The following is a 23,588-nucleotide window of genomic DNA, read 5'->3' as shown; positions in this document are numbered from 1 at the left end:
CTCCTCTTTTTGGAGAAAGGTGTTTATTACACTAATTATGTTGTGTTAAATACCTAAGCAGTTACTTTAAAACTGTTGACTGAACAAGCATCTTATGAGTTCAAACAACCATTCACCTGGGGCAGACATTTACTCTAGCAGAAATTCCTTTTGACAGTTCCATTAATGAATGTACTTAGATCTCATGCAGCTCTTTACTTTTGTCCATAAAAAACGAGATGTAATAATCCAATTTAGTTGCATATTTTAACTACTTGTTCAAAGCTGTCTAGTGAAGCAGCGAAACAACTTCCATGCCAAACTTGTAGCTCCTGGTTAACTACCATCCTCAGCAAGCTAGAAGACAAGGCTGTTTTACCCAAAAAGACTGGACAACTTTATTGCACAGCAAGACGTCTTACTAGTTGGATCTGTACTACATTAATCACATCTCTATCTTAACATTTCAAAGTGAGATTAAAACTCAAGAGAACATATATTTCTTTCTATCTGTTCCATTTATACTTTGCTCCTTTTTTCCCTTCAGAACTCTTAGAAGAGGTTCCTTCAAAGAAGCAGCCATAATTGATGCTGATGAGGAACAGGAAGAATGACTAAGTGCATCTAGTAGTAGCAGAACTGCAAGTGTTGAAACACTCATTCTCCAGAACAGATTATGGACTCAAGGAATTTCTTTCATTGTCATTGAGCCTCAGAGTTAGCACTCTGCTCTGTCTGGATAATTAAACACTGAGTAAGAGTGAATTAAGGACTTTAGAACAGTTCATCTTTTTTCCCCCTCTATTTCTTCAGAAAAGGACAAGAGTTATGCTTGCTTGAAAATTTTATTGACACAACTGTTTGGTCCCAACACACAAAACAGCACTTGAGCCACAAAATAAAGTGTCCAAACAAAGTAGACAGCTAAGAAAAGAATTTCTTCTCCCTCCCACTCCAAGAAAAAGATAGTGCATAAATTGAGGGCTTCAGTGACAATTTTCTTTTTCTTTTTTTTAAACAGACATGAATTTGAAGTAGTACATTTAATTGTTAAAGAATTTCATGGTTGTAATACTTTTAAATCTGTAAGTCACATCATTCATTTAACCCTTTGGATAAAAAAATATATTGCAATTCAAATAGCTATTTTGTTACACTATGAACACAACTTCTCAAAAGTATTATTCTATTACTTTCAAACAGCAATTTCATCAGAATCACATGAACCCAGAAAAGATATGCTGACCTCCATAAATGGTTCAAACAACCAGACTCACTTTGACAAATCATCTTTTTCTCTGAAGCAAAGAACCGGTTCTTCAGTATTTTAGATAACTTGGAGCTGCAACTTATGAAAATATTTTTTCTCCAACATATGTTCATCTGAAACAAAAATCTAAGTGCTCAGCATCAACTTCATCAAACGTAAGGTGAAAGCAGATATTCTCGCATTTAACTCAAACTTATTAAAAGCATTCCAAGAAAGCTTACTTCTAAATTTCACTTTCCATAGCAGGATGTCTGCAGAGATTTACTAAGGACTCAGATACTGTGCCACAATGCTCAGAAAAACTTCCAAGTGTTTCTCTGCATTCACAATGGCTATAAATTTATTACAGGTAATGCGAGTCTAAATTTAAAAGATTTTATAACAAAATCCAACTAGTAAAATTCTGTCTATAGCCATTATATTCAGTGGCATTTCCTGTTGCTGGCTGAAAAATTAGAGCCCATGTTCATTCCTTGCATATTACAATAGAATCCACCTTAAGAAAAACAGTTGGCCAGTGGGATCCCTCAGGTACAGGTTCTTTCAATACATCAAGCAATTTATTTGCTGCCTGGCAAATACAACCCATTGTAAATGCCATGGTTACCCAGTATGGGTATGAAGTCTCACACACTGCTAACTAGAGTTGAGGTCATCCACTGACTTAATCTCTCTTCCAAATCTGACCCTTTGAAAAGCCAACACAAGATACCACAAATTGAAAAAAGCTTCCGACACTAGGAGTAAGTTTCAGAATAAAAACAGACACAGCTAAAAGACAGCACACTGAAGAATAAGCTTCCCATTTACCAAAGATGCTTAAAAATTGAAAATAAGGTTAAGCAGAACAACCTTAGATTTTCCACGTGTAGTTAGAACTTTCCTTACAGGTGAAAATAGCATCAATACCTTCCAGCACAAAACATTTTAATAGGACCTGCTCCACTATCTGTCATTTATGCATTCAATGCATATTTCAGAAATATCAGAGTCATCTTAACTTCATTACTAGACACAGTAAAACGTGTGTCTGTATCTCAAACTCATGACGCCAAGACAGTCTCTTCCTTAACCAAATCCATGCCAGACTGGAACTAAACTTAAAAGGGAAGCTTAAAACATCAGCGTCCTAGGAAGCTCCTAAATGGAACTGAGAAGTACAGAAAATATTTAAAACAAGTTTTTACAAAAAAGAAGTCCACATAATCTCCTACAGACATCTCTAACCCAAAAGAACTTACAATGCAGCTACCAGTCATCTGAAAGGGCAGAGAACGCATTTATCCCCTGGAGGACAATCAACTCCCTCACTCTTATCACTGCAGGTCAGCAAGTTAAAACTTCTTAACAGGCTTTTGAAAGACAGATCATGCATTAATACTGTCTGAAACAATACCAGTAAGCAACAGCCTATAGAGTGTAATATGCTACATGTATGATTACGCCACCAACGAGGCTTAAGGAAAATAAAATCTGCTCTGTTTCCATTCAATTCATGTTTAGCTCTTACTGAACACACATTTATGAAAAACTGTAAAATTTAAGAATAATTTAATGAAAGCTGGATTTTCTTTCCAAAATAATAGAAAAAATTCTGCTCTGCTAATAGCTGTGTTCAGTGTACAATGAACAAAATCTTCACAGAACACACTTAAATACAAACTGATTCTTCTAGGCCTTTCCTTAAAATACATAAGGGCTAGCAAATAGCTTGACTTTGTGCAGAGTCATAGGTATTTGTTTCCACACTCAAAGAAAGAGTTAAAGCTTTGTTACAGGTGCAAGTGAGAAATTTGCTGCCAATTTCACCTTGTTTTTATGTTGCTTTTTGGCTGGGCTGTCCATTGCTTCCTTGTTTAGTTGCGTTTCAGAGGAGTGACAGGGAGGCACTGAAGTATTCTCTGCAGTGCTAGATGCCACAGAACCAGAGGTCAATTTCTCTTGAGCTGTGGTAACAATTCTTTGTTTTTCTTCTTCTGTTAAAATCATCATCTCTAAAATAAGCAAAGCAATTCAACTTATTAATGCACTGCTCTCAGGAAAAGGGAATACCTAATTATCTACTACCAGAGAAGTGTTTAAAAACTCGTTGGCCTGAGTCAAAACAAGGAACTATGTTACGTTTATCTCTGCAACTGGTGGGACATTTGCTTTACGCTCTACTGTCTGTACTGCATACTCTCAGAGGTTAAATTTAATTCTCAGTGCTCGAAAAGCCCTATGGATTTACTGGTAAAAGGCTGCTACAGTTTAGCAAAATGCAGTTTCAGTGGTGGGGGTATAAGGTGCCTACAGAAGTCACCCTAGAGTATCACTGAAGGCCACTTATTGTCAATAATCAAAAGCATCTCACAGAAGGCATCAGTGCCTCCAATACATTCTATTGGAGGATATATAGTTTTATGTTCTGTTTTCTGGGATGTACAAATCACCACAGTAATACAATAAGGCAAGCAAGCTCCTACCAGAGAGGGGTACAGGACGTTCCTCAAACTGAATTAGGTCAGCAGACTCAAGAACCACTGGATCAGGTCTCAGCTGGGGAGATGGTAAGCAAGAAGGAACTGGCTCACACAACAGGTCAACAGGAGATGTATTTGTGAGGCAAAGAAGTTCTTGCTCAGTTTGATTAGGAGCTACAAAAAATAAGGGAACATCTTTCAAGGTATCTGTAAGCTCATATCTGCAATTACTGGTAAATGCAAACTCCTCAAACATAATGATTTAGGAGCTATCATGCTGACTTCACTTTGTTAGGTTGAAAAGCATCTAACTAAACTTAACTACAATACGACAGAACAAAACTATATTACACTCAGTGCTTGTCTGAGTAGATACACCCCAGAGCAAAATCTGGTGTTTTCCAAACTTGAGTAACAAACATAGCTGAGGAACAGAGAAGAGTCACTTACAGACAACTCCCCTGCAAAGCTACTGATATCTTATCAGCTATTTACATACCAATGTTTAAACGTGAAAATTAAGTCACAGGTTTCAAAATAAAGTAACTTGCTCTTACTAAAATGCACAAGCCTAGACTTCTACACTTCAAGAACCACCTTAAGTTCTTGAAACTAGAGGTAATAAAAAGAAAGAACCAACCAGAGACCACTGCAAGACAAACTGTGAGCTCAGTATATCCTAGTTCTCTTATTAGGAGTCAGACCAACACTAACAGGACTGCCATCAGAATTGGCAAGTACATACATGGAAAAAAAAAAAAAAAAACCCACCAACAGAAAGATCACTGAATTCTCACCAGAGGTAGGAGATAAAAAACAGTCCTAGCAGAAACCACTACTGACCAGCTTCTCATTAGCTTTTCCCCATACAGACTGATGAAACTTCCACTAAAATCCACAGGAAACAATTTTGCAGTGGCAATATACATGCTGATAGCTAAGAACAACAGATGCCCTTGTCAAAAGGACACATAACTATACAGCCTGGAATAAGATCAACAGCTTTCAAGCCAAGAAACATTTCTGGCAAATATTTTACCTACTAACTCACACAGCTTTCCCCATGCTGCTTTGCTTACTCTGCTTATTTCCCTAAAGATAAGCAATTTCTTATACAAATCAATTTTGCATTACCATTGCTAGGTGTTCCTAGACTTAATTCCATTGATGATGTTGATCCTGGGGTCTCCATAATATGTCCATTATGGTCATCAAGTTGATTTCCATGATCATCCACATGATCAGCAGGGGGAAAACTAGGTGAGCTAAAACGAGCTACAAAAAGGCAAGTTCATTTGGTTCATTTACTGAAGTCACCTCTTAAAAGAAAAAAGGAAACCAAGATACTGACTGAAAATTGAAATGACTTACTTTTCATATCATTTTTCAGTACCACAATTCTCTTATGGCCATGTCCTTTAATCCAGACCACCTATAGAGAAAAAAAGTAGAATTATCAGCACATCTTAGTCTCAAAGCCCAGAACAGTTTACTCACTGCCTTCATCCATCCTTGCAGTGAAACTTCTAAGGGTAAACTAAATGTTGCCAACTAAATCATGTTGCCAATTTTTTATGCAAGTAAAATCTTCATCAAAATAATTCTTACCAAAGATGAAAGGCAAATCACAGAACTAGAAGGAATTTCCACTTTGTTACTTTCCTTAAAGTTTAGTTTACTAAAAAAAGCCATGAGCTGTGTCACAAAATTGTCCTTGCATTTAAGTGTTCTAGGTTAACACATGCCACAGCAAAACTCCATCATGATTCTTGTGACAAACTACCATTGCTTTTCACTCCTGAAAGCAATAACCTCCGTTAAGCAAAACTGAACCTCGGTACTGTACAGCTCCTCATTAAAACAAAAATTCTGATTTGATAAAGATGCCAAGAATGTTTGTGATCTTACTGGGAACAGCTCTTAAGCAGAATTTGATGAAAACAATTTTAAATTATATAACAAAGATTTTTGTGAAGCTACTAAAGATGCTACTAGTACAAGTCCATTTGGAGATTATTATTATACCAATAATTCTCACCAAATAACAGAATCATCAGCTGTTCTATTTTTTTCATGCAGAAATCTCAATGTAACTGTACAAAACAATTTTTCACACCTGTGGAATTGCTCCCAACAGCTCTTCTAAGTTACTGCATCCATATGCTTTGGGCTGCAGCACCTCTCCTGTGTACTTGCTATATGCAACTGGGAACTCATGAAGAAAAATCTGCTGATAATGGTAAGTGTGAAGTAAGGACCTCACATTCTTTGCAAACATGTACAGATTCGTAAGTTTCACATATTCTTCTTCTGCACCATTGGTAAAAACCTAGAAGAAGAAAAAAGAACGAGCACAAGTTTATATATCCTCTAGTTATAACACCTTTTTAAAAGTATAACATGCAGAAAGAAATAGAGCTTTCCTACCTCAACCAAATAAGGAAGACTCTTCAGGAGCTCAGTTAAGGTCATGAATCCATATTCACACGGATTAAGAGAAGCACTATGGATTGTTTCATAGTGCTGTTTAAGCTGTTCAACAGAAAGAAAGGATGCTCCATCCCAAGACATCAACAAGACAAGTAACTGGGCAGTGAGAGTCCGCAAAGATTTTCTATTTATCAGCTGAATTTGCTTGCCAGAATCTGTGTCAACCACCTACAAAAATTAATTCGACTTAGGGACAGGAAAGATCCTTAAGTTAACAACATCGCATGATACATACAAATACCTGATACTACTCCAGTTAAAACACGAATAAACCCAACATCACACAGAGTTTACTTTAAATACAAGATTTTAGTACTAGTTTTTGTCCACATAGACAATTCCGTTTCCCATTCCACTCCAGCTTAACCTGACTAAGCTCCAGCCTGATCACCATCTGCTGAAATAACAGCATGGAAGCAACTAAGAAAATGCATCTGTATGTATATAGCTGTAAACCCTGCTTTTCTACAGACATACAACATTTACACATTTTCAGAGTCAAAGCCTCAAATCAGTATAAAAAAAGTCAAATAGAAAACATCAAGAGGCTGAGACCTGCTATTATGGTAGGAAATAAGTACTTGTTCCCACCCGACTTGAACTGTATAAAAGACAATTTCTATTCTTTAAAATACTTAGACAAGTAAAAAAATTTAAGTGTGGAGGAATTTCAACAAGAAAGTCAGCAAGAACAAAGGATTTTTGAAGATACAGTTTAAATCCCTTTAGAACTGTCCCTCAATTTAATGAAATAATTTGTAAAGAACATAATTAAGCACACATTTAGAGAGGGAAATACTTCAAAAGAGTATGTAATATGTGAAGGACTAACTACAAAGACAGAGATTACCTTTACAACATGACAAAGTTTTTGCATTAAAGCTGGAACTGAGCTAACATCGTAGTCGTGAAGACGCAGCGCATATCCAAACGTTTTACTGTACTCTGACAGTAAGTCAGCCATCATCAGGCAGTTGTCTTTTTGAGATCGGAGCAGTTTAACAAACTGGGCAGCTACTGCTTTAACTTGTTCCACCTCTGTGAGTGTGAGAATTTTCTCTTCCCCGCATTCCAATACCTACAAACCAAAATCGCATTTTGTTAAAAGTGAGTTGCCTTGTTTGACTGAAAAAGTCATCTGCAACTAAAATTCAGTGATTGCAGACGGTCATTAGCTATGCAGGAGGGCTCAGCTACCTTGTAAGATAACCACCAGTAAGCAGAAGCAGTATAGCTTCTGAAGTGACAAAGCAGACAATAGCTAGCTAACTTTAAGCAAGATTAACACAATTTGAATGAAACTTAGCCCTGATGCACCGAATTCTGCAGATGTAATACAGTTTGCACAATTTGACTTTCTTAAACTAACCTCAACACGCTAAAACCTTGGGGCAGTTACTACTTACATGGCTACACCAAAGTTTTAAGAACAGCCTGCTAGCATTAGAAGCACACAGTTTAACTTAGACTAAAGTAAACCCCTGCTGTAACAAACAGTTGTGCAGATCTTGTCAGCAAAATGTTTAACACAGTTCAGGATTTTAGAACTTACTTGCAAGACCTCTGGTATGGCTTCAAAGAGTTCAAGTAGTTTTGTAAAACCATAGTAAGCAAGTTTGCACTGACGACCAAAATGGTGATGGTAAGAAGGAATAAATTTACTGAAGGGCATTCGAAAGTGAGGCTGATGGCGCAGTAGGTCTACCACCTCCTTCGAAAACTGTTTGGTTCTTTCAATCTCCTCCTGCGTGCGTTCTAAGAATCAGAAAAAAAATAAAGCTATAGCTATACACCAAACTATTTCAAAACACAGTAGAAAGCAACAATAAAATGTGGTGATTTTCAGATTTCTCTCATCATACCAGGTCACGTTCTCTTATGATGTTAAAGACCTGTCCTGTAATCACACATGGGAAGCCCAAAATAAGCAGGTGATCAGTATTTCAGTTTCTTTACAAGCAAAATATTAGAGAGCTTGTTATTTCTACACAGCAAATAGTCTTCAATCGTGCCACGTAACTACATGCAGCAGTAGCAGCACTATTTTGCTTTTATTATCTGCTTTCCTACCAATTTCTTTATTGAACAACATTCTCTATTTTTATAACTTCATAGTTTCCTGACTGTTATAGAAATAGTTATAAAAGTAGAAACATCAGCAAAAGCAAATCAGCATCACTATGTTTTACTTAATCCAGTTTTAAAATATTCAAAGCATAATTTCTTTGACAACAGTAAGAAATAGTACACTGACATACCTCTCTTGGGAATACAAATTACCATTTCATTATCTTGCTGTGACAAACAGATAGTTGTATCTGGAATTTCTGATATTATATCGGCCAGTTCACACACTCCATATTCAGTAACATCCCAATCCTTAGAGAAACACCTGAAAATTTATAAAAAAAGTATAACAAATTTTAATACTCTCTCTGTAGGCCAAAAAGTGTGAATGTTTTGAGCTAATATACAGTAGAATGGTATTAGATAAGCCTCAGATGCTATCAAGATAGGCATAATCTTCATGTTACCAATAATACCAGCATATGAAAAAAGGAAAGTGTATTGTTATCAAGTTATCCACTTTAATCAGAAAAAAAATAAAAGGTTACACCAATGGCTCACATGCCACTCAAAGAGAAGGGCTCCTTAAAGAAACTGGACTCCTTAAACTAGTAGTGAAAAGCAACAATAGACAACTTGACTGAGCAATTTAAGAATACACAATCATACTATATATGGTCACGTGTAACAGTCTGTATTTGCTCAATTAAAATGCACACTTCTTAAACAGGGTAAGATCAAGAGAAGGCAGAGACTACTTGTCTTCAAAAACACCTTACTGAGATTCACCATACTATTCAATATACTAAAGAGAATTTATTCCCCCTACTTCTTTTTTTCCCAGATTGAAAAGAATCTACTGGAGACAGAAGCATTTCAGGAAATTACCAGAGCTGACCATAAGGGAGATGCACATTTAGTAGATTAAGCAGCAACCAATAACATTTTTGCCTTTAAAAGAAATATAACTAGAAGTGGGCATTTCCAAATAGGAAGAACTGCTACACAGCACAGAAGAACATCTGCAGATTTAGGCCACACAGAGTACTCAGATGTTTCAGTTTCTTCACTGCATGCACTGTGCTGCTTTCTATCTTCAGAGGAAGGAAACTTACACACAAAGCACCTTAAAAAAATAACAACCTGGTTGGGTTTCTTTGTTCTGTATTGTTTTTTTTTTTGTTTGTTTTTTTAAACCATACTAGAACAGCATGCAACTCCTGACAGTAGCAAGACAGCTGTTACTCATGCTCATTCTTGTGCCATCACTAGATCTAATTAAGAATTAGTATGTTGTCAGTCTACTTATTTCATATTTTTAAGACTAATGCTACATCTTTCCGTAACTGTTCATATTATAAAAATATTACAACCTGCTTACTTAAATTCAACCTCACAGCTTCAAATAGGTTATTTCATTTCATTAGTTCTATTTCCAGCTTTGAGCACGTTAAACAAATCTAAAGCTAAAGTAAAGCAGTACAGCCTAGTAAAGCATTTAGTTTTAATTAAAAGTTTGAAATTCCACATTGCAAAGATGGAATATACTAAGACTAAAAGCACTGATTCCCAATTGTAAAGACATGCCTATTTCTTCCTGTTTAATCAAAAGATAACTTACCAATGATAAGCTTGTAAGAATTCCCTTACAATAACTTGCTTACTGGCCTGGGATTTCAGAAGCTTCAGTAAGTCTTGGGTGAAGCGTTTCACTTGAGCTCTGTGTGTTAGAGTTAACAGGCGCTTGGAACCCATACCAAGAATCTGAAAGAAAGGTTTTTCTAATCATTTATTTTGTAAAAAAATTTATATAGAATGCTGAAAACGGAAGCCAATTCTAACATAGGTAGGCTAGAAAAAAGGATAAAAATGAGGAGAATGTTTTCAAAGGCAGCCCTGTGAAGCCATACACTTCGTATACGGAAGAATATGCCACCAAGAATTACTTCCTTCATGAGTGCTATTGCAGTTGTTGCATGAGATTAATCAGCTATTTTAAAGCCCCAGCTCAGACACCAACTGGTGTTCAAAACAAAATATGGTCATGTTAGTTTATTTCTTTTAATGTAAGGCCATATAATGTGTTACTTCACACTGAAATCCCTCAAGCCACAAGTTACACAGACTAACTTACTGATATTCAAATGCTTGCTGTGTTCTTATGCTGGACAGCACAATTGCTACTTTACCCAAGCACTAGACACAGACTAAAGCAGCTTCAAACTTTCTACCAGAAATTTAGAATCAACTGGTAATTTAAACAGTTGTTCTGGGGGAAGGTTGGGAGAATAAAAATGAAATAGAATAGGTTTAAAAAAAGTAGATAACCTCCAAGGTTCAATTACCACCTTTTTCAAGGTTGAAAAGAAATTCCATAGGATTTATTACGTTATAACAACCAGTAACATACTCGTTTCAGAAAGTTCAGCATAAAAGTACAGCTCTCTAAACAAAGGAGCAGCACCACAGCTCACCTGCAGGACATGAGGCACTGCTTCCAGCAACTCCATTAACTTGGAATATCCATAGTCAGACACACGGCATTGCTTTGCAAAGTGATGATGATATGTTGGGATGAATTTACTGACAGGTATGATGCAGGATGGCTGGCTTTTAAGTAGATCTATCACTTCTCTACTGAACTGAATAAGTTGTGGATTACCTACAGGGCTCTTAGAACGTAGAAGCCAAGGATCTACAAAAAAAAGAAGTTTGTCATTGAGCTTTCCATTAATAGTCCTTCACTAATTGCTGCAGATTTCTGACAAAGACCAAAAAACAAGAAAATAAAGGGAAATTAAGCTAAAACTAAATTAAATTAAAAAGAATAGCATAAAATGACTTGCATAACTGTTGAAGTGTTTTAGTAAAGAGGTTCATTAAAAAAAAAAAAAAAAGACCATGAATAGAACTGTTTACCTGTGGTAGGAGGTGGTGGTTTGTTATGTATCCACTTAATAACTTTAATGCCATTTTGAGCAGTGGCAATATTCACTCCAGGAACACAGGTAATTAAATGTTCTAAAGGAACACCACCCTGGCCTTCTGGCACCATTTCAAGATCACTGAACTCTGACATATAACAATCAGGAAAGCTTTGGAAAGAGAAGAAAGCTTCCATTATACACTAAAACACTACTGTAAAAACAGTCTTAGTGTTAATATTCCTGAGAAAAAGGCTTTAATAGTTTACCAATAGATCACAGAACTCATTTTATAAAGAGTATTGAAAGACACCTTGAATTTTACTTATTTCTGCATTCAGATCTTAAATTCATAATTTCATAAGGAATTTATTTCCTATAAAGACAAACATATGAGGCCTAGAGATTTTATCCCAACAGGTAGACTCAGAGCATTACAACAGCCATCAATAAGGTTTTAGATACTATGATTTCAGCCCTTACACTAAAAGCCTAATTTAAACTATTTTACCTTAGTAAAGGCACAGTACCCTCATGGGTCTGTAGAAGACTGTGAACTTGGGGAGCAAACGTCTTCAGAGACAAGACTGCAAAAGGAATTCTGTAAGAATCTGGATCAAACTCATGCTCACTGTAATAAGAAGAGACCAATTTAATAGGTTAATTCAATGCTTAGATTGAGCATATTATACCCATACACAGCTATAGTGATTCTGCATGACAATGCTACAGTACAGTCACAAGCACCTCCAATCTTTTCCTCATTAAGAAGTCAACTATAACAATTCTTCAGAAGACAAACATTTAGGCTAAGTTTATATCAGCATTTGACTAAATGTGTAGCAGCACAGCAACAAATGCCAGCCAGTGGCAAGTGAATACCTAGTAACTGCAACCTAGTAGCACACCCCAGCTGCTGTTGAATAAAACAAAAGATTCATTATACAGCTTCAGGAAGCCTTCAACCCACTATGAATAATGATTTACTAAAGATAGCAAAAGGACAAAAGTAGATAATTGCTATAATTATATAGTAATCTTCAAGCTAGTAGAAGTACATATAACCTTCCCTATGTCACAATAGAAGGTTAGCATAGCTCTCAGCTTCTAAGCAGCATTCATGCTTAGCAGCTGTATCAAGAGTGCCTTTGCCGAGAAGGCAGATCCATGAGAACTGCCTAGAAAATTCAGTTATCTGTTTTCTGCCCAACCGAATTACTGTTATGTAGTTGTATTACAACACAGACATATTATATGAAAGCCTTCTCAGTTTTAATACAGCTGCTAATGTAAAATGCTGTTCAAGTACTTCATAGTATTATGTAATATTTTATACACAGCTTACATAACGTCTTTATTCAGGCAATGCTGCTTACAAACAGGCTCGTGATATTCCAACTCTTCAAATATTATAGGACTACAGTTTGCTGATGAACCATCGTGTGACTGTGAAGATCCCAGGGGACTTTGCCGCGCTTGGCTGCTGGGTAAGAGACACACCAGCCTCCCACCTCCTTGGTCACGGATTGCCACAGTATCAGTCAGTTTGTACAGGTCTGATACAGTTAACTTACGCCCAAATCTAAAAGAAAAAAATTAGTCCACATGATAAGTTTGCATTTTATGCTTATAAAACAGGAACACCGTAGAAACAACTCTATGGAAACTGGTCAGTACAAACCAATTTTTCTACTTGGTGATGAATAAAGTAAAACACTACAACTATGACCCCTTAACAAAAGCCAGTATCACAGTCACTGGCTCTTCACAGATATGCTGCAACACCTAACAGCAAAACACCACCTACTGGGTTAGTTTCTATTGTTTACAGTAAATGGCCACAAAACTCAATTCTTCTGGGATATACCTATTAAAAACAACCGAGAACTTACTTTTTCTCATAGATTTCTGTGAACTTGAACACAGGCAGACAACAAGCAGGTGCATCCTGAAGAATGGAGACAGTTTCTGAGCTGCAAAAAAAGGTTTTGCAGTGTTACAAAAAAATAATGTTTAATATTAGAAACAGCTATGTAATCTTTGGCCCTGTTTGGGAGATATTTACAGATATATTTCATGAATTTTAAGCACGTTAACAGGACGAATTGTATTTCCTTTCACCCCAGCTCTATAAAAGACAACACTCCACATCACTGGAGTACAAACAGTATCTATTTGCAACTCTTCTGGTTAGCATCTCTGAAGGACCAGAATCTTTCTAAGGCAGTTGTAAGAGTTTCAGTATCCATAAAATGTAACATTACAGCCTTAGTATTAAAAGTTACCAGCCTGATCTTTACATTAAGAACTTTGAAATGGCGTGAACTAAAATGCAATAAATGAAGTTGTAAGTTACACAATACCAACAGAACTGAAGAACCCTTCACACACTACACACCAGAGTGTTTTAAGGCAAAAATTGAGAGTTTTTCCTAATGCTTTCCTTCAGTAAGAAAAGGACAAAATATTTGTATTTGCACTAGCATTATACTCTAGTAATACCTTCCACATAGAAAATGATCTGAAAGAGAAAGTGGATTAAAATGTGTATTTCTTCCTTAAAGAGACAACTCATATGTATCTTATGGAGAAATCAGATGTATGCTCTTAACTCAGATGCAAAAACTACAATGAGGCATACAGTACTACAAAAATAGTAACTGATGTCCAGCATAAGCACCCTACTATGAAAAGATGCAGTCTCTTTAAACGTAAGCAATGTAAAAATCTCAACTGAAAACTGTCAGCCTTGTTGTATTTAGCCCATGCATCAGGTGATTAGACAGATTCTACTTGGTTTTCCTATAGTTCTTCTACTCAGTATTTTAATTCTTAATTACTGACACACAATGGCAATTAAGGGAACGTTCATTACCTAAGGAGAGAGAGTGATTTATTAACAGCTCCTGTTGCTAGTGAGACCTGGATCCTTTTACTGCCAATTTTGTATCTGTGAAGACTGTTGACAGCACTAATTGCTTCTTGCAGATTTTCCATTTGCACTGTAGCCTTCAACTGGTAGTCTGTATGAGGACTGAGCTCAACACATTTTACCTGAAAGGGAAAACACACACAACCTTCAGCATTTACCCTTAAATATTAACTTAAGCCAAGCTGACAAGCGTATCAGTCTTACTTTTACCAAGAAAAAACTCAATGGAAAAGTAAGAAAGTAAGATAAGCCAAGGTCAACATGACAGTGCAAACAATAACACATAATGACCCTTGCACAAGGCAAGGCCATGGTACTTCAAGAGGTACCATCTTCTGTATGAAAAAAATGGCAGAATATCATCATCTACAGACCACACAAGTAGCATCACCACAAACAGCCTCTACTTGTATTGTTTTCTTTCACTGATATGTTCAGGGGTTTTTCGTTTGAGAATAGGCAAACTTTGTTAAAAAGTACTGTGTAGAAGTTTCATTTTGATAGCTTTTAGTCCTGCTCACTTAAAGCCAGACCACAAACAAAGATACAAACAGGAAGTATATAAAAAGAGATTTATTGAAGGTATTTCACCCTTTACCTTTCCATGCCTTGAGAAAGTTTCTTGTAAAGTTTGCTGCAACTCTTTTCTGGACAGTCTGTAATCAATATTGCTGATCTGAATATCTGCACCATTTGCAAAGGGATCAGGACAGTCTGTACCACTGGTATGATTTACTACATTAAACGTGAGTGGAGATGATCTATTTGAGAGGTTTGGAGACATACTCCTGGGTAAAATAAAACATGTATGAAATGAAGTAGTTACTGCACAATTCTTATGTACATACTGAAACAGCTCAAAGAGGCACACATCAAGTGCACAAATACAGCACTTGGAAGGCAACTTCCTACTGCATGTATTTATGCATGCAAAACAACTTTCATACAAACAAAACCAGAACAAAGTATTTCCTATGATGAAGATAAAAAAAGTCACTGATATTTCAAAGGGACCCAATTTAATGCATTTGACTCTGGGTCTTACTTCCATTTTAGGAACACACCAAAAAGCAAACACGTTCACGCTATTTAAGTAATTGACAGAAGATATTCAAGCCTCCAATGGGCCTGGAGAAATTTACACTAGGAATGTAAATGTCTCTGAAGTTAAGAGACAAGGTGGCTAATACCCATGAAGATTTTTCAGACACTTTAGAATTATTTACATGAAATAATTTACATGAAATTATTTCACTAAGTCTCTGATAAAAACTGACATGGGTTCTATCCATCCTGTCAGGTAGCACTGTAACAACTTTTTGCATCCACACGAATTAGTATTACTACATCAGTGGGTCTACTATAGGCAATTCCATATGCAGATATCAAGAAGTAATACAGAAATTGGCAAAGGCCTAGCATGTTAGTCACACTGCACCTTCCAAATTAGTAAGATAACTTACCGAGATGACCAGCAGCTCTGAGATATGAATAAAGGACTGAGTTGTCTTGAGGCTGTCAGCTTATTGAAAGCAGAGGGATAGCTGACTTGAAATACAGCTTCATCTTTATCCTTTTTATCTACAGGGGAATTTGTAGTACTCCTGGAAACAGAAGTCTCTTTCCTATTTACAAATACACAAAAAAAAATTAATTATGTTGCATAATTCACATTAAAAGGTATCATTAGCAGTTAATTTTGAACATACTTATAACTACTTTTACAGGATGACTCTCCAATTCCACTCTTTTTTGTTGTCAGAGGTACAGGAGCTGCTGCATTAGAGTTATTCTGAGAAGGAGTTTCTCGTAGATGTTCCTGTTGGCTTTCAGTATTTCTACTGATAGTCTTCGATTCGAGACGGCATAGCTCCTATACAGAACAGGATGAAGGTCAGCATGAAAGCACCATACATTCCTTGCCATACTCCTTTCCTTATGATGGAAAGCTAAATTCCTTCTTTAATTAGATTGTCATTGGAACCTCAACCAGGAGGTATTTCATTTTCTATAACAGAAAGCAATAAATGGTCAATAATGAACTGAAGTAATATTTTTGCTACACTGTATTATTTGTCCTTGTATCCTTTTAAAGGAGAAGCTGATCACTCAGTGTTATACTCAACACCACCTGATCAACACTGCCCACAGAACTAGATCTACAAGGTCCCTTTAAGCTCAAGCCAGTCTGATTCATGATTCTACAACAAAAGTTAAAACTGCCATAAGATCCAAATCTCAGAAATATCAACATTATTTCTAAATGAAGAAAAACATGATAGTTAGAGAGGGGGGGAAAAAAAAAACCACAAAAAAAAAAACCACACCCTCAAACTCACTGCATGCTTTCCAAGCAGAGGTATAACAAATATACATCTCCTGCAGGAATACATTAGCTTATACATAAACTAGGATTGACAAATTAAAATACAACTCTAATAGAAACAATCCTCAAAACATGACAGAAAGCAAGGAACTAAATAAGGCAGAACAAAACAATACCTGTAAGCTTTTAACATTTGTGGGTTTGATGACTGATCCATGACTCTGTAATCCTCTCCCAGCAGAACCTTTGGTACCAGAAGACTGATCACTTCCATCTTTGTTGATGATACAGAGCTTTGTACTCCTGTTAACTTTTTTGGGGGACTTCACCTTTTCAGTTCCAACAAAGTTTGAGCTTTTTGTTTCATTAAGTTCTTTGTTTTTGGGAGCAAAAGAAACAACAATCCTGTTGCCAAAAACATCTTCATTTTCCATTCGCTTCCGAGCTCGTTCAGCACTTTCTTGATTTAAGAAGCGGAGAATCGCACTGCTTCCAGAAATGCTCAGGACCTTTCCTCCACAGTTGTCTGACAAACGTCTGAGCCTATTACTGACACTTTTACTGTCTCTGTTTGTTGGCAGATTGTAAACATACAATAATGTATGGCATGCCTGTTTCAGGGGAGTAAGATTTTTAATTTATGTCAGAATACTCATGTGCTTTTCCAAAACAGTATGTTTTACATTGATTCTGCTGACGTGCTCTACCTTGCAAGAAGGAAAACATTTCCACAACTTTCAATTCACTTAGAAACCTAATACCAAGGTAAGTTCTGAAACTTTCATCTTCAACATGTTTTAAGGATAAAACAAACCACAAACTCTAATGGATCAATACCTGATTACTTCTTCAGATAACAGACCCCAAGTGCAACGTAAGAATGCTATGTAATATAAGTCTGCAGATACATACAGTTAAGTAAGCTCCTTCTAAGAAAAGGCTATGTGCTGAGCAGAGATAACACAGCAAATCCAGATAGCATTACCAAGAGGGGAAAAAAAAAAAAAAAAACACAAAAAACTAACTAAGCCAGTTTCTATTATGAAAGCATCACAAGACTATCTTAACATACTGCTAAGCTCTTACCCTACTTTCTGCCAGTGAAAGAAACATGTAAGATACATTACCTAATAAAATATTTAGTGAAAAGCACGGGATCTTGCTGTTGTACTTCAGTAAGATACTTAGTTCTTTTATTCTTAATGTAGGAAGCATACAAACACTCATTAGTAACTAAATTACAGACAGTAGTCAAACATGTAGCAGACACGTCTCATCAAAAAATAATGCATAGTTTAAGCCTCCTTTTCCTCTGGAATAGAGAAAGATGGGTTTGACACTTGGAAGTGTGTGTTGAATTAAGAACATAAAACCTTACCGGCATTTTCAGTGGTAACCTTGGTGGCAAGTCTGAAATAAACTCTTCAAAACAAACAAGTTCATGAGCATGATGTAAGAGTGCTTCTGAGGCTTGGTTTTTATGTACCAAAATTATCCGAAAACCATGCCGATGTCTCAAGTCACTGAGCTCCAAAGCAAAGTTCACATCCGCTGGGGGGGAAAACAAACAAGAACACATTGGAAAAAGTGCAAATCATGGATTAAACAAACAGAACCTTAGACTTCACTTGTCAAGTTTTATGCATTCCTGAAGACTTTCAGTGAAAAAGCACGAACAGCAACAAGACTGCAATAGATGTAATTTAGAAGAGCAGTTAGCATTCCACCTCAGAGTTGGACTTCCTTATGGTATTATTTTCTAGCAACCTATCAGCAAGGCACTTGACTGCTACTGTAAATTTTCACAACAAGTAGATGTTTAACCTACTGTGGATTACAACTTGAGGGAGGAACCCAAAATACACAGCAATTATGGTTGAGCTGCTGACATATTTAGCTGCGTTATCTGCTGCAATACTACAGATAACTCTCCAAATGCTTTAAGTCAGAGGTGCTTACTGTGCTTTTAAAGTAAAACCAATTGTGTCTTAAGTTCATACTGAATCTGTCTGACATTAGACATGCTTATAAATATTATCTAGTAACATTTGACAGATGCCAGTGATAGTTTACCTAAAACATCTTACTGTGCAAACTTTTCCTATGTTGCCAACAAAATCATTAATTCTAATAAAGCAATTCAGATAAAGCTGGTTCTAAGCACTACTGTAGGAAAGGAGAGACGCTCTGTCACATGCAGAAGTATTACTGAAGAACAGAATTCTGTGCCAGGGATTAGCACTGCTGACACTTACTTGACACAAGAACCACAGTGGCAGGTGCAGTGTGTGTATCAGCAAACCTCCTAAGACTCTGTCTGAGTTTGTCATCAGCAGCATTCTTTGCTGTGGCATTGATGTGTGCAACAGTCACCTGTGGAAATGCAGAAATACTCTCAAGGGCCTGAAGGTGACTTGTGCTAGATCAAACTTTAAGAAAATGTTTACAAGCTTTCCCTTGCAGCTTCTCTTTAAGAGGCATCTGATGATTTGCAATATATATAGATGCAAATTTGCTCTACAGAGCAGTGAGCTCCACTGCTTGTTGCTCAGCAGTGTCTTAGGGATGACTTCTACTATTCTGTTAACAACTCAATTTCCATGCTTTGCATATGTTAAAAGTATATGCTGCTAATATAAAAATATTCCACAAACACTCATTTTTAAATAGTTGATTGACAAACATGCTAAGTACTCTTACAAATTCATTTTACCTCACAGAAGTATATATTTACAAATAACAAGCTAATGTTACAGGTTAAATCAAACTAATACTAGCCTGTAACAAAGAATTTGCTATCACATCTGCAAATTTGTGAGTGAGAATTTGTGAAGTAGAAACCTGCACAGAAAAAGTCAGATACCAAGAAAAGATACTAATGATGGAAAAGCAAACTGTTAAAAGGAGTCCCAATCAATACCACTCATTGGCATCCATCCTTATTAACCAGCACAATATTCACTAATTGAAGCTAAAACATTTAAGCTTCCTAGTTAATGCCACATTCACAGTTTTGAAAGATAATACATGAGAATACTATGTAGAAACATTACTGAATTAAAATACAGGTTCTCAAGTAGTACAATAGGGTAATGCTTTCTTCATACCTGGCAGTTGTTCAGCTCCTGAATAACTTCTTTGTTTTCTTTGCTAATGTCACACACACAGATGAATTCTGCTTCTCTGTGACCTTTAAAAAACTTCTCACGAATTCTCTGTACAACTGCTACAGCTGAACGGCCAGTGGGTACTGAGCAGTTTTCAATATCCCAGAAGACTCCAATGGGAGGGAGGTTTTCCAGGACTTGGCCTGTTACTGCAACTTCTGGAGACCCTGTACAGGTTTAACACAGGTCACCTTAATTCCCAAATATGAAAAAAACCACATTATATATACACTCAAAAAGGTTATAGCAAGTGTAAACATTATGCCTTTACTGTATCTGCAAAGGGAACAGACACTAGAGTAAGAAAATCCTTTTTAAAGCATGGGTGAAGAACTTGTTTTTACATGTAACTAGAAAAGAAATTCAAATTTCTTAAGAACTCCTTCTGGTTTTTACCATCTTAAAAATACAATTGTCAAAATCAAAATTGCAAACTATGAAGTACATAGGAAGTTAATCAGCTTTTAAAAACAGGTGAATCCAAGCTATAACGCTGCAGAACACACAAGGTATTATCTACAGCTTAGTCTGTAACTTCATAGAAGTTCCCAGAAAACAGTGCAATTTAAGTACTGTCACAGTGAGTTCTCTTAAGGAAAATGGCTACTGAGTGCAAGCTTCCAACAAACGTTTACCATAGTTCTGTGGTGATTTGCCAAGACTGCTCGCTAGTAGCAAACTCTTCTCATTTCCCGTTCCTTGGGTTCCACAGCCGTTACATATTGGGATTGAAACAGGTGCTGTCTGCGTATTTGGTGGAGGAATATTTGGCCAGATTTTAGCAGCATCAACTAGGCTGTTTCTGGTTGGCTGTTGGGACAGTTTCATAAAATTGATATTTAATAAACAAACACACAACTTCAGGCTAAAAACATTCAATTCCTCTTCTACAATGAATGCAAGTTCAAAAGCATTCTAGCAAGTTATTTAACCAGGATGCTTCCAGCCCTAGAGCCTTCCCTAACATACTACGCTCCAGATTTTCAAATGCAAAGAAGGATCCTATTTAACACTGCATATGGAGACACACCATCTTGAAAAGTTACTAATGTACTAAGAATCACCTACCATGTGAAATCAACACAATTAAGAGCGCAAGGCTCAACTCCCACCTTCTCATCAAAACATACTGACTTCACTTAACTTTATAAATTTACTGAAATGAAAACATTTCTACATTAAACTGAGTAACACATCCTGCAAAGCTGAGTATTATTCCACTTGAATTTCCTATTAATTCAAGTTCTAAGGAGTACCAAACTAGTACTGAAGCACAACTTACAGGTTTGGAAAGAGTGAACCAAGACCAAACCAAATAAGGACACCCATAAAGCCTCATGTATTTAATCTGACTTACAAATGGATCTTTACTAATCAGCACACAAAGGCACTCATTAAGTGTTATTCAGCCTTTTTTTGAATCACCACTACAGAAAATCTTATCTGGATCTGCCAAGTAAAGAACCATCCTTTGAATTCAGTCAAAACTGATTACAGATACACTGTGTCTCATCTTCTCATTAAGCTGGATGTTGCTTCAGAAAAGAGCTAGCCTGCAAGGGGATTCCACCACATGTGAACCATGCACCACCAAAAAGGAAGATGGAAACTGGAACCTGTGGCAGTTGGCATTTTGCTCAAGCTTTATTATTACAACATTAACCATATACCACACTTAATAAACAAGAAACGCGATGCGTACAAACCTTGTTCAAGCAGTCACTGCAGTAGTGAGAGCCCTTTAAACAAACGGAAGGTGCCACACTGAGGTGCAAAGGGTTGGCGCACACATGTGATGTTAGCTCCGACTGTGCAATATGCTCGTCCAAGCGGCCTGTAGCCCCACTTGTGAATTCAGAACAAGGAAAATAACCAGAAGATGTGCAGCTCTGAAGGGCTGGGAACTGATGCAGTTTGTGCACATTACCATGACAGGACTGGAAATGAAGTTTTCCACAACAGGGCAGATGTTGATAGGAAGATACACTGTTTTCTATGCACATGCCAGGGAATTCACTGGCAATACCTGCCAAATTGCTTCTAGCTGGAGGGTTCTTCAGTGAAGATGCAGAAGGGAAACCAAATCCTGACCCTACTTGACAAGTAATCGTCCCAGTGCTTTTTGAGTCTAATATTGTGCCAGGGTGAATCACACTACCATCACCAACACCACAATGCATTTGTGGAGTACAAGAGTCAGAGCCATGAGCACAGCAGCTTACTTTCGGGCCAGGAGAAAGCTGTATTTGCTGATGCTGAAGAGGATGAACATCAGGAAGTGGTACTGCTGGAAATAACTTAGAGCCAGCATTATGAGACGAAGCATCCTTCGATTCTACAACACCTTTCTGGTTCTCCATGTAATCTTTCTGAAAAATGAAGACTCAGTTACATTCAGAAACATGTATAAAACAATGTTTTAATATAAATACTGCACATATTTGAACTGTTTGAAGTGTTCTCTTTATCTCACTGTCTGAACATGTAAAATATCAGTGCCAGATTTAATTTAAAACATGCCAGTTTTACATGGCAACCTGAAGTATGTAAGTACCAATGAGATTTAAGAAAAAAAGATGTATAAGCCAAACAGAGGGTTTCTGTCAAAAAACAGAATGTGAAAAGCAGAAAACTATTTGGCTAACTTTGAGAAATACTATGCAGCCACAAAGCAAAAAAAGGAATATTTAAGAGTAAACCAAATGGACAAAATGTAAACTAAAAAAAAAAAAAAAGCCACAGTTTGGAGATACAAAAGTAAGTCTATTCAAAAATCATCAAAAGATTATTAAAGTTTTCAGAGTAATACATTAAAAGACTATGAGTTCAAAAATCAGAAATTGTATGAAAAAGAGGGCAGAAGACTAAACTCTCATTATAACTATACGTGCTTTTTGCCTACTCTTAGCTATCAAAACATACGCACAAAGGCTGTAACGAAAACTAAGCAAGGTTATGAGAAGCACCAGAAATGAAAGTCAGTGCAGCAAGCCTGCATACAGCTGTTCCAAGGCTTTAGATCAGTGCTTTGAAACAACTTTCAGTTTCTGAATTGAACTTTGAGCACTGCATACAACGTAGCAATGAGCAATAGGTTACTGAAGTTTGAAACCATTACCTGGCTTATCTTATGTATTGAAGAAGAAGAGCTAAAACACCACCTAAAAGTATTAATGTATTCAGCTCCAGAATTTACAGGAGTTCCCCTCCTACCATTCTAAGCATGAAACAACAAACAATGCGTCCATCCATTTCCCCCTTGCCTTTTAACTAAAGACAGATGGAACAAGCATGATTAACCGCTGGAGCTTGCTTGCTTAAACAAGTGTTAGACTATTATTTCTAACCCTTAGCACTCTATATCTTAAAAGTACAGAACAGTTATAGAACAGAAACATTTGAAGAAAGAAAATTAGGAATTATTGGACATTCATTAAGAGCAGTATCCACAACGAACCAATACATATCTCTCCAAGTCAGTAAGACACGGAAGCACAGAGTACTTTCCTACCCCACTCTTCGGCAACAGCTTCATGGAGCTCCCAAGAATCTGCCCTATACACTTATATCATAACTTACATTACTCCAAACACACAACTGTAGAATAAAAATGGTCAAGCAAAACTTGCTTTTCACCAAAGCTGCAGAGAGCTGGGGACACAACTAAAGACCTGAAGCTTCCAGGCAGACCTTGTTCACAGCACAGTAACTGTTGTCTGCTCTTTCTGCCCTCCCTACTCGCTCCTCTTAGTCACAACACCACAGTTAGGAATACTGCTCTGTGCCAGTTTATCAGCTACGCTTTTTGCAAACCAAAAAATTACCGTTTTTGCACTACAAGGCAAAGTCTTCTCAGCAGCAGAAAAGCAATTAGAAAGTTTCCAGAGCCATGGTTTAACATCATTCTCTTGTCGCTGAAGCCATCCAAAAGATCTATTACAGAGGTTCTCTGTCCTGTTTCCTTCCATCAT

General features: G+C 36.8%; 1 protein-coding gene across 2 annotated transcripts; it reads right to left on the bottom strand.

Annotated features, from left to right (window-relative positions):
* Positions 1–3,010: 3,010 nt before the first annotated feature.
* Positions 3,011–23,588, bottom strand: MARF1 (meiosis regulator and mRNA stability factor 1; the record flags this gene model as incomplete). 2 transcript variants are annotated; one of them, XM_079542805.1, is made up of 26 exons in its annotated part: positions 3,011–3,243; positions 3,715–3,885; positions 4,846–4,986; positions 5,083–5,143; positions 5,828–6,040; positions 6,139–6,369; positions 7,052–7,279; positions 7,754–7,956; positions 8,460–8,593; positions 9,890–10,032; positions 10,743–10,963; positions 11,188–11,363; positions 11,704–11,823; positions 12,538–12,774; positions 13,085–13,165; positions 14,068–14,246; positions 14,723–14,912; positions 15,588–15,749; positions 15,834–15,997; positions 16,627–17,061; positions 17,829–18,001; positions 18,706–18,823; positions 19,558–19,784; positions 20,253–20,427; positions 21,324–21,986; positions 23,442–23,588. In XM_079542805.1, the coding sequence occupies 26 exons, from the start codon at positions 23,586–23,588 to the stop codon at positions 3,011–3,013; spliced, it is 5,226 nt and encodes a 1,741-aa protein (XP_079398931.1). The 2 variants fall into 2 exon arrangements, with proteins under 2 accessions (XP_079398931.1, XP_079398932.1); XM_079542806.1 differs by having other exon boundaries at positions 21,840–21,986.

The sequence above is a fragment of the Tetrao urogallus genome (assembly GCF_951394365.1).
Source record: "Tetrao urogallus genome assembly, chromosome: 15".
Taxonomy (NCBI): domain Eukaryota; kingdom Metazoa; phylum Chordata; class Aves; order Galliformes; family Phasianidae; genus Tetrao; species Tetrao urogallus.
This window is presented reverse-complemented; position numbering and strand designations above follow the sequence as displayed.